Source organism: Aquarana catesbeiana, linkage group LG04 (genome assembly GCF_042186555.1).
Source record: "Aquarana catesbeiana isolate 2022-GZ linkage group LG04, ASM4218655v1, whole genome shotgun sequence".
Taxonomy (NCBI): Eukaryota; Metazoa; Chordata; class Amphibia; order Anura; family Ranidae; genus Aquarana; species Aquarana catesbeiana.
The window spans coordinates 165,672,059-165,684,856 of record NC_133327.1 but is presented as its reverse complement, the minus strand read 5'-3'; the positions used below and the strand labels follow the sequence as shown (position 1 = coordinate 165,684,856).

General features: G+C 42.6%; 1 protein-coding gene across 2 annotated transcripts in view; it reads left to right on the top strand.

Moving 5' to 3' along the window:
* HLTF (helicase like transcription factor) overlaps positions 1-12,798 on the top strand; it is a 149,460-nt gene that overhangs the window by 15,575 nt on the left and 121,087 nt on the right. For both annotated transcript variants that reach the window (XM_073625911.1, XM_073625910.1), the window contains exon 2: positions 2,250-2,454. In XM_073625911.1, coding sequence (XP_073482012.1) covers positions 2,250-2,454 — 205 coding nt within the window. The remainder of the gene's footprint in view (positions 1-2,249; positions 2,455-12,798) is intronic.

Genomic DNA, 12,798 nt, shown 5'->3' with positions numbered 1-12,798 from the left:
TTCTGTCTAAATCTATTGTGCTATGTCAACAATCTATGATTTTTTTATTTGTGATATTAATAATACATGTATCACCTTTTTGTATTTCAGCCTTCTCTTCCGTGAAAGGGCCAGGAGTTCTGGTGCAGATGTCACATGTCAGAAAGCCTCGACCCCTTACATTCAGGGATGCCAGAGCCATTTCCTAGGGTTGAAGCCCAGTAGAGTTATGGGTCACTGGAGGAAGGCGATAATGAATCGCCCTGTTTAATAAGAACTTAGGAAGTTCGGTTCAGAGGAGTTTTATGGCCTGAAGATGAAGTATAAACATGTATACCCGACCATATAGGTTACAGCTTGGTGCATGGCCTTCATTTTGCCCTTCTAGCAAAACTAGATGTAGCAATATGAGTGTTCTTCTCCTGCTATAGATGTTAATCTCCTGAGTAGGCTCTCAGGCGTAAGTAAAACTATAGATTGGGCATGCCTTAAACCCAGGGATTAAGTTTTTGTTAATCTATTTCCCTTAAGTAGGTTTCCCTTCAGTCTTTGCTGACGTAAAGCTAAAAATGAACAAAAAGGGGTTGTCTGTCAGGGGCCCCCCTTTTTTGGCAGTTTTATTTCCCTGGACAGGGTTGTGTTAAGACAGGCCCCCTTATGGATCAATGTAGTGTCCTTGTCTTACAACACAGGTCTCCGATTCATCTTTTTAGTGGTTCTAAACAGCACCTATAGGCAGAATAGGCCATTGTTGGTAGATGTGTGACAGACAACATTGATAACCTACAAGTTTAACATGTTTTCTGATTCCATCTTTAAGAGCCCACTCCACCTAGATCCTGCATCCGAAACAGAGAAGGCAGGGACACCGGTGGAGTAGACCGGCAGATCAGCCGCATGATCCAGCTATGATACCTTCATCAAGCATATGGAGTAAAGGTAAAGCTTACTGCAGAACCGAGGTTCGCCAAGAGTCTTGCAGTGGTCCCACCCTAAGGTAGGCCTGAGGTACTTGATTATCCTCTCAGGTGTGCTGTCCTGGAAGATGACTTGAGAAAAGTACTAGTTACTTACCGGTAACTGTCTTTCTGGGAAATCTTCCAGGACGGCAGGCCTACTTCCCACCCGTTGGAGGAGGGAAAATTTTAGAACACTAGAAGGTGAGTGCCTATGAGGAATGATTTCCCTTGTGAACCAGGTTCAGGAGTTACTTCTCTACAAACTGAGGATCAGGGGGAAGGGTGTGGACTTAAAACAGCTGTTGATTGATTGTGTTTCCTGTGGGGAGGAGCCTCTCATCTCTCAGGTGTGTCGTCCTGGAAGATTTCCCAGAAAGAGTTACCGGTAAGTAACTAGTACTTTTTTTTACTTGATAGGTTGCTTAAGTCTCGGTTCACACTAGGGCGGCTTCAAAGTCGCCCCACACAGCATGACTTCAGCGCGGCTTGCAAATGACTTCTTTAATATAGATCAATGCAAGCTGCTCCGAAGTCGCCCCAAGTAGTACAGGAACCTTTTTCTAAGTCGGTGCGACTTGAGTCGCTCCGATTAGAACAGTTCCATTGCACTGAATGGAGCACAACTCGTCAGGCGGCTATATTGCCTAACAGGTCGCCCCAGTGTGCACCAAGCCTTAAACTATCTTCATCTGCAGATCAAACTTCATCCCTTTGATCTGTAGATGAATAAACAGAAAGTTACAAAAAGAAACAATGTTTCTTTTTATCTTTCTGTTTCAATGGCTGAGCAATGTCGTTGATAAACATCGTCTGGGTGGTTTTTTTTTTTTTTTTCTTTTTTTTTTACAGCTTCAGTTGCTAGAACTTTGTTTACATGTCAGCTGTCAAAAGGGGAACCCCACTTACAGCTGAAAGAGTCATCATTTGCTAAGGACGCAGCCACCCTGCTCCTTAACTACCGATAATTGCCAGCTTTTTTTATTTATTTTTTTTTACATTTCAGCTGTCAGTGGGGGAATCCCACTGACAGCTGAAAGAACCAAGCCTGAAAGTATCGGTTTCAGGTATTGGAGCATTTGCAGGAGTACCGATACTCGTGCAAATGCTTAGTGTTGGTATCGGTGCAACCCTAACTTCAAGTCTACTGAAACCTAGAACGGTGGGTGTTTTTCCTCTCTTTGCCAAATGTGAATGTGAGAATGAGCGAGAAGGTGAAGCAATATCATCTATATGAACAGAATTTGGTTACTTGCACTTTAGATGTCATCCTGTGTATGAAAGTTGTCTTATTACACCACTTTTGTTTTGTAGAGACTCTTCCTTGAGACGTTTCCTGTCCGTTCAGTATGGCAGGAGTGGAAGTCAGTATTCGCCTTCAGATCTCTTTTTTGACCCAGAGCCGGACAACCTGCCATCGACTAATGATTCCTCCTCTGCAGATGAGGATTTTGATTCCTTAGTTTTATTTGGAATGTTGAGAGGAAATGTAGTTGGCTTGCGTTATTATACAGGGGTGGTAAGTGTAATGTAAATTACAGAAGAATTTGACCTGGTTAGATTAAAGTGCAGCTGTAGTTTTAGAACTGCAACAGGCAGATGAATTTGCAGCCAGAAATGAGGAATAAATGCATTTTTTTTTTTCTACAGTGTTATTTGTTCTGTCCAGCCAGCTTGGGGTGGTGCATTCTTACTTTGAGCCCTCGTTCACATTGACTTTGAAATCGTGTGTCTACACCTGAAATTGCACAATTTTAAAGCCGCATGTCAGTGCGACTTGGAAGACATGCACAAATGTCTATTTGAGTCGCACCTGAAATCACCAAAAGTAGTGCAGGAACTACTTTTGCAAAGTCGGTGTTGCACCGATTTAAACAGTGCCATTGCTGGCAATAGGCTGCGACTTGTTATACAATGTGACCTGTCAAAATCGCATTACAAGTCACTCCAATGTGAATGGGGGCTCATGTTTACATGCTTCAAGTTATGTGTGCTGCAGTAAGTGGTACCATATCTACATAGTGGGTGAGGTCAAAAAAAGAAAAAGGTCCATTAAATCCAACCTATGTGTGTGATTGTATGCCAGTATTACATTATATATCCCTGTATGTTGTGGTCGTTCAAGTTCCTATCTAGTTTAAGGTTAAACCTCTTTTCTTCTAATTGTAATGAGTGGCCACGTGTCTTGTTAAACTCCCTTCCGCTAAAAAGTTTTATCCCTATTGTGGGGTCACCAGTACGGTATTTGTAAATTGAAATCATATCCCCTCTCAAGCATCTCTTCTCCAGAGAGAATAAGTTCAGTGCTCGTAACCTTTCCTCATAACTAATATCCTCCAGACCCTTTATTAGCTTTGTTGCCCTTCTTTGTACTCGCTCCATTTCCAGTATATCCTTCCTGAGGACTGGTGCCCAGAACTGGACAGCATACTCCCAGGTGCAGCCAGACCAGAGTCTTGTAGTGTGGGAGAATTGTCGTTTTATCTATGGAGTTAATCCCTTTTTTAATGAATGCCAATATTCTGTTTGCTTTGTTAGCAGCGGCTTGGCAATACATGCTATTGCTGAGCCTACAAAAAAGACGTTATTTGCTCCCATCTATAGCTGGCTAAAGCAGTAAGAAGCATTGGAAGGCTAACAGGTACAAACAAGGCCAAGGATAAATCCAAGGGAAAAAACAAGCTTAACTTACCACCAGCCCGCAGACAACCAAATAACCTGTCTAACCGTATGCGTTAAAAGCAAGGGTTTAGTCTGCACACATTTGCAAATGCATGCATAAGCCACAGAGCCTCGTCAAGGCACCCTGGTATCTGTGGACCTAACACTAATTTATAAGTGTCCCCACAGTGGAGGCACGTGCATTCTGATGGATAGGTGAGAGCAGGTGGACTAAAGGGGGGCCACCCCTTCTTAAAGGTACAGGGGCACACTGAACACCCAGCATATAGCACAATGGCTGCAAAGGTGTCAGTGCGTTGCCTGACCAAAAAATTGCTGAGCCTATCATCTACTAGGACCCCCAGGTCCTTTTCCATCCTAGATCCCCCCAGAGGTTCTCCCCTAGTCTATAGATTGCCTTCATATTTTTGCCACCCAAATGCATTTTTTTTTTACATTTTTCTACATTAAACCTAATTTTCCATGTAGTTGCCCACCCCATTAATTCAGATCTTCTTGCAAGGTTTCCACATCCTGTGGAGAAGTTATTGCCCTGTTTAGCTTAGTATTATCCGCAAATACAGGGATTGAACTGTTTACCCCACCCTCCAGATCATTTATGAATAAATTAAATATGATTGGTCCCAGTACAGAACTCTGTGGGACCCCACTAACCACCCCTGACCATTCCGAGTATTCCCCATGTATCACCACCCTCTGAACTCGCCCTTGTAGCCAGTTTTCAATCCATGTACTCACCCTATGTATCATGTACTAAAACATAATTAACCATAATTAACAGCCACTGTTTACTATGTTACAGCCTGCCACAAACAGCCCTCTCCCCCCATTCATCTAAATATACAATATTGGATATTATTATTATGTAGTCTCCTATTCAGGTGGAGTATCATTGGCATTTTATTTATTTTTTCATCTGTGCTGAACCTATAAAATTATGTGATGGCTTCCTATTAGTTTTCAGTCAGACAAATCACAGCATCATTGTAAACTGCATCTTCTGTGCAATCTATTTAGCTTATCCATTGTGATCTGGCATTCCTTTGTCGGGGCGTGGACATGGCTAAGTGAAGCTGCTTTTTCTCAGAACTCCCGGCCTCAGCCTTTCCTTCCCGGCAAAAAGCTCCATAAAGATCGGTATGCAATCAGCCAAAAAGCATAAGGCAAAAGCAGCGACCCAGGTGACATACACGGTTATTTTACGCAAAAACCAAAGAACTCCCCTGGAGCTAGAGTACCTCACGTGGCGCTCCACCAGAGGACCAGGATGCGTGGAACCCTTCTTCTAACCTCCCACCCCTCCAGACCGCTTCTTGGACACACCGAGGGCACTACAACCAGAAATGGCAACCCCCTTACAACCATCCGGGATTAACCAGTTGGACCAACACATTCAGGCACTCTTACAAGCCCCCCCCCCCACCAGAACGGACATTGAAGCATTGATCCTCCGCCTAGAGGAAACCACCGAGATATACAAGAGAAGAGAGATGACGTATCCACCCTGGCAGATAGAGTGACTACGGGAGAGGCATCTTTCTCCGTACTAGAAAACTGGGTAACGGAGTTGGAGCGATCCCGGGACCATCATCGAGACACCGTTATAGCCCTACAGATCCACCTAGAGGACATCGAGGACCGGAGCCGCTGAAACAATCAGCGGCTCCGGGGAATACCAGAAAGTGCAGAGGCAGAGAACCTGGGGGAAACAGTCCTGGAGATCTTCCGCACTATTCTAGAGGACTCAACTGGTTCAATTGAAATAGACAGAGCGCATAGAGCTCTAGGTCCCAGATCGGCAGACCCAGGAAGGCCTCAAGACATCGTGTGCAGGCTGCTCCGGTACTCACAGAAAGATACCTTTCTGCGCAGGGCCTGGGATCAAGGCGATAAAGACCTAGAGGGAGCACAAATTAAAATCCTACCTGACCTCTCCAGGGCGACACTAAGACGCAGAGCCCTGCTACGACCCGTCCTGGACCTTGCGAAGCAAAAGGGATTTACCTGTCGGTGGGGATATCCACTTGCTGTAACATTCCGAAAGGATGCAACCGCCTTCACCCTGCAAACACCTGCGGATCTTCAGGCGCTCTCCGTTACTTTGAAGCAGACCAGATACCAGTCCCGGACTGGCTCCAAATACTCCCAAGTCCTGCCGGCAGATCAGGCCTCTCCACATAAGGCCTGAGGCCTGATGCAACCTCGCCAGCAGAGGAACAGGAGACCCCAGACTGCCGCAGGGGAGGAACTGTGTGAGTAGGCTCTGAGCCACAAACCCTGACAAACACCTCCCCCCCCCCCATAGACCCACAGCTGCTAATACCCCCCCTATGCTGCCACCACCAGGAACAAAATAACCCAAGCAGCGATGTGTGAGAAACATGTCGGCATCTCTACGAGACCGCAATCCCACCGATTTCCCCCTCCCATTGCGGGAAGTCTTCTTAGACCCCATAAGGAAAAAAGAAGGGGGATGGTACCCGGTTATAGAGAATACCGGGTAAAGGGTTACTATTAGCAACAAAAATTAGATCAAACTGAAATTTATTAAATTTATTACATTTACAATTATTTAATCAATGTTTCAAAAAGTTAATACTAGAAATAGTGCAGTGTTCTTAAAAACTGATTAAATCCAATAAGGCACCAAATTAATTACCATAAACATATCAACAAACAAGACTGACATATAACAATACAAAACAACACTGAACACTCTCCAGAGGCATTGCATTAGGCGACGGCCGGTCAAATAATCAAATCATTTAAATATAACTTGATAATATGGGGTTTTATATGGACCCCTAAGTTCACTAATTATTGATGGCTGGCAGTAGGCTAATCCAATTGGAGAGAAGGGGTGGGATATGGGGGATAGATACCAGGCTTACTTGGGGGTATTGACAAAGCCTATCATGCGGGAACTCGTATATTGAAGATAGGATTACTAAAATGCTAAGGAAGTCCATATATCTAAAAAAACATTGGTGTACTGGGTACTGAAAAAGGTTTGAAAACAAACAGTCCTTGATGTGCACATGTATTGTATGAAGAGGATCCAGTAATTGAAAATAATTATTATGGTGCTGTAGTTTCAACAATTGGTTCCTTTCCATCATGTTTCGAAAGAGAGCATTTAGCCTATCAGAGTTTTTCATTAGCATTCAAAGCTCACTTCCCAAGGCTTTTTTTTTTTGGGAGGTTTAACCCTTTCATGACTAAGCCTATTTTTGAAATTTGGTGTTTACAAGTTAAAATCCGTATTTTTTGCTAGAAACATTATATATATTTTTTTAGCAGAGAATCTAGAGAATAAAATGGAGATTGTTGCAATAGTTTATATCACACGGTATTTGTGCAGCGGTGTTTTAAACGCAAATTTTTGGAAAAGGGACACTTTCATGAATTTTAAAAAATCCAAACAGTAAAGTTACCCCAATTTTTTGTATAATGTGAAAGATGATGTTACGCCGAGTAAATAGATACCAAACATGTACCCTTTATAATTGCACGCACTCGTGGAATGGCGACAAACTACGGTACCTATGAATTTCCATAGGCGACGCTTTAAATTTTTTTTACGGTTACCAGGTTAGAGTTACAGAGGAGGTCTAGGGCTAGAATTATTGCTCTCGCTCTGACGATCGCGGCGATACCTCACATGTGTGATTTGAACACCGTTTACATATGCGGGCGCGACTTCCGTATGCGTTTTTCTTCGTTGCGCGAGCTCGCGGGGACGGGGTCGCTTTAAAAAATTTTTTTTTTTTTTTTTACTTTATAAATTGTGTTTTAAAAAAAAATTATTTTTTTTTTACTTTTATTGCTGTCACAAGGAATGTAAACATCCCTTGTGACAGTAATAGGTCGTGACAGGTACTCTTTATGGAGGGATCGGGGGTCTAAAAGACCCCCGATCCCTCCTTTGCACTTCAAAGTATTCAGATCGCCGAAAACGGCGATTCTGAATACTGTATTTTTTTTTTTAATTCGGCGCCATTGACAGCCGAGTAAACGGGAAGTGACGTCATGACATCGCTTCCGCGTTTACAACTGGAAGGCTGGAACGAAGCCGCCCACAGCTTCGTTCCAGCCCACCCCCAGCTGCCGAAGGCACACGATTGGACACCGGGCCTCCCGATCGCACGGGAGGCCCGGTAAGAGTGGCGGGAGGGGGGGGGATGTCCCCTCCCGCTCCTCCGGTATAACAGCCGAGCGGCTTTTAGCCGCATCGGTTGTTATACTCGGGTAGCCGATCGCCCGCTGTGAACAACGATACCGGGATGATGCCTGCAGCTGCGGGCATCATCCCAGTATAACCCGGAAAGCCGAGTACGCATATCTGCGTACGGTCGACGGGAAGGGGTTAAAAAGTCACAAGCATTATGGACATCCCACAGTCAGGAATAAATGATTTGATTATTTGACTGGCTGTCAGCTAATGCAATGCGTCCGGACAGTGTTGTTTTGTATTGTTATATGTCAGTCTTGTTTGTTAATATGTTTATGGTAATTAATTCAGTACCTTATTGGATTTAATCAGTTTTTAAAAACACTGCACTATTTCTAGTATTAACTTTTTGATACATTAATTAAATGTTTGTAAATGTAATAAATGTAATATTTTTTTGATAAATTTCAGTTTGATCTGATTTTTGTTGCTAATAGTAACCCTTTACCCGGTATTCTTTATAACCGGGTACCATCCCCCTTCTTTTTTCCTTATATGCTATACGGTTACAGCAACAACACCTTAACAGGTGAATGATCTTAAATCAGTCATTTCATGCACTTGACTGTTTACTAGTGGACAGCTTGCCCCTTCCCTTACCTCCCCTCCCCCTTTTTTTGTTTATATATGCTTTGCGTGATCGTTTAAGGGTCACTTCATGTAAGCCTACAATTCTGATTAATTAGTGCAGGTAATTATAGGTTCTTTTGTGTGCTCTTCTGGGGAATGGCTTTTATGCTGGGTGATGACAACGATCAAGAAATTAGGACAGCCTTCCGGAGTGACACACCCCAATCTTTCAATCAAGATGATGAAATTAAAAATAAATTTAAAGAACACAAAAAACCTTGATTAAACATCTCAACCGAAAGTGGGATGTGTCATCTCTGGAAACATATATCTCACACCAAATAGTTCCTAGGGGTTTGAGAGATAGGATTATACCAGCCGAACATTTGCATACCGATAGGTTCTTACCCAAATGGAAACAACTCTACATCAATCATGGATTGGCAGTTATGGGGTTAATCGTAGATGAGGAAAAAAGTCAACTGACCACAATACAAGAACAAATAGAGGAAAGTGCTCGTGGTTTAGTGGCATTAAAAGATATTGAAGCATTTACTAAACAAAATGACATTTTAAAAAAAGAAATTGAAAAAGTTCAACTTAATCTAAAAATCACCAAAGTAAATTTAGACGCGACAGCGGATTTTGACAAGGATGAGGTATTTGACTTGACAATCCGACGTGGATGGAGTAAATCACAAGGACAGGGACAATGTCAACAGTCGAGACAACGTCGAACCAAATCCCATAGTGACTCTTATGACGAGACAGCAAAGACTGTTATTTTTTTTAGACCAGGAGGGGGTGGAGCCGAGTATCGATCAGGCACTACCTCCAAAAACAAAAATAGCACCAAAAAACAAGAAACAACCAAAATCTACCAACGAGCGAACATACACGAGGGGTCGTAAAAGACATTGACGGATTTACCATCTGTGTATGCCACCCAGAGAACAGATGATATGAAGGTAGTTAATCTGACTGACCTAGACCTTACTCCTGATCACTTGAGTTTGTTACGAAAGGGCATGTCTTTCTCTCCAGTTGCCAGTATGGATGAATTCATAGTATACAATGACATAACATTATTTTTAAGGAAAGTCTTTTTACGTTCACTATTTGAAAGAAAAGATGATTTGTCAGTAGTCATGTCAACAGTGGACGCGGAAGATCAAAGGTCCTTGAATATATTGAATTCCCTACTGGAGGAGAATGAAGGGCCTTCTGAAAAAGCAACCTCAATGAGGAGAAAAGCCAATCTAAGAATCAGGTCTTAAAAAATGCCTCCTTTATCTAAGAATAAATGGCTTAACCTCTTCTTAGATATGGTCCAGACTGACCTTGAAAAAGTTGACTGGACCCAAAAGCTAGTGACAACTTAACTGTTGCTGAAAGGCGAGCCCTCAATGATCTTAAGAGAAGGAAAAATATTGTCATCCAAAAGAGTGACAAGGGTGGCAACGTTGACTTGTTGAATCAACAACACTATGAAAAAGAGGCAAAACGCCTTCTTAATGATCGGACTACTTACAGCAAATTGGACCACAATCCTTTCCCTACTGTAGTACAGGAATTAAATCAAACTGTTGGACGCTAAGGATGAGGGATTATTAACTATCCGTGAATTTCATTATCTTAAAGTCCGGAAGTTCAATGTACCTACCTTTTTATATAATTCCCAAGATACACAAAAACTTGCAAAATCCACCCGGCAGGCTGATAGTCTCGGCCTGCCAGGGTCCTCTTGAGAAAGTTGGTAGGTACTTGGACTCCCTTTTGAAAGACATGGTCAAGAGTTTAAAGTCATATGTACAGGACACCCGACATGTCTTGGCTAAAATCTCTGAACTTGAACTGGAACGGCTTGAGGACACGTGGCTAGTAGGTATTGACGTTGAGTCACTTTATACCTCAATACCCCACACGAGTGGTATACAAGCTGTTGAGACCTTCCTAAACTCCTCGTACCCAGAATGAGGGCCACAAAATGAATTTCTGGTTGAATTGCTGGAGTTTACATAACTCAACAATTTCTTCCAATTTCTAACAACTCACTATCAACAGATACGTGGCACCTCTATGGGGGCAGCATGGGCACCGGCCTATGCGTGCGCCATTTAGGCCTCTGGGAGGAGGAGGACGTCTACACTTCGTCGATGTACCGTGACCACGTACATACGCCTACTAACAATAGAACCATCAGAATTGGTGGACGAATCCCCCTGCAAAAACTAGTGATCCAGTTCGGATTATAACAGCTTTTGGATCACAGTGGAATACCGTCCGGTCCATTTTGGAGAAACATTGGGGGATTTTGACTAATTCCCCAGGGCTAGCCAAAATTGTGGGCACATCGCCCAAGTTGGTGGCATGGCGAGCCAAAAGTCTGGGTGACATGCTGATTCAGTCAGAATTCACTAAGGAACAAGATCTTAACTGGTTATCAGATTACCCACGAACTGTAGGCATGTTTCCCTGCAATAAATGTCAAATTTGTCCACTAGTGCATAGAACCTCCTACCTTTATGATGCATTTGCTAAAGAAACATATGAAATCCGTGATTTGATTAATTGTTCCACATCGCGAGTCATTTATATGATAACTTGCCCTTGTCCCAAAATCTATGTGGGAAAAACAAAAAGACAATTAAAGGTGCGAATCAGTGTCAGTGAGCACCTACGGGAAATTAATGAGAAAGGCAAGATTCCAGAGAAGCCATTTGCAAAACACTTCGCACTCTGCCATGGAGGGAGCTCTCAGAGCATGAGGGTGAAGGGAATTTATGCCTGAAAATTACCCACTAGACGAAGTTACTTCGATCGTATACTTCTACAAAGAGAGAAATGGTGGGGGTATCGATTGAAGTCCCTCGTACCTGTGGGTTTAACTACGGAATTGAATCTACAGGCCTTCCTCGAGACTTAGGTATATATGGTTGTCCTTCCATGTATGTAGTTTGTCCATTCCTTTTTCCCCTTTTACCTTCGCCCCCCCCCCCCCCCCCTTGTATAATTATGAAGTCTATACAAAAGCACCGCACCACAAATACATATTCTACATTAAAGAGATAATGGGTATTGATTTCATCCCTGGTTATGCTTTCCCTGATCTACTTAAGAAGTGTATTTGTTAGAATGATTATTTTGAAGAATTGCCAATATAAACTTTTTTCTTCGAATGAGACACTGGTCCCTTTAAAAATGTAACACTTTGGCGGTAACCATACGCTAACATCATGATAAAAGAGAGTATGGTTGCCAGTCCAAGTAACGTCCAAGATGAAGCTACGTCATTCGACCCAGCGAAGCACGTTGACGTCATGCCTCGACCAGTGACGCTGTCAGTGTGCGATGTGAGGAGAATGATGGGATACCTGCGTCTGTGAGCAATGGCCTCAGCAGTGATAGCGGGACACAGATGCGCGAGTGTTGGCTGAGCAACGAGTTAGATGAACACCATTACGGATGTACAAGTCGTTGAACACTCTCTCTCTATCTATATCCTGGTGACAAGGAGTGTTCAGCGATTTCAACCAGTCACCATTCTATTCGACGGAGACCAATTGATTTAAAGCTTCTTTTCAGCAGGGTGGTAACGTATGGATGATGTCCACATGTAATGTATTAGATGATACTGCCTGATGCTTTCACTCATAATCTAGTTGTCTTCGTTTTTTACTCTCGCCTTGCATCTGTAGTATTCCTGACTGTGGGATATCTATAATGGTTGTGACTTTTTAAACCTCCCAAAAAAAAACCTTGGGAAGTGAGCGGTGAATGCTAATGAAAAAGTCTGATAGGCTAAATACTCTCTTTCGAAACATGATGGAAAGGAACTGATTGTTGAAACTACAGCACCATAATAATTATTTTCAATTACTGGATCCTCTTGATAATACATGCGCACATCAAGGACTGTTTGTTTTCAAACCTTTTTCAGTACCCAGTACACCAATGTTTTTTAGATATATGGACTTAGCATTTTAGTAATCCTATCTTCAATATACTGAACAATATATGAGTTCCCTGCATGATAGGCTTAGTCAATATCCACCAATAAGCCTGGTATCTATCCCCCACATCCCACCCCTTCTCTCCAATTGGATTAGCTCACTGCCAGCCATCAATAATTTTGTGAATTAGGGGTCCATATAAAACCCCATATTATCAAGTTATATTAAATGATTTGATTATTTGACTGGCCGTCGGCTAATGCAATGCGTCCGGACAATGTGTTCAGTGTTGTTTTGTATTGTTATATGTCAGTCTTGTTTGTTGATATGTTTATGGTAATTAATTTGGTGCCTTATTGGATTTAATCAGTGTTTAAGAACACTGCACTATTTCTAGTATTAACTTTTTGATACATTAACCACTTAA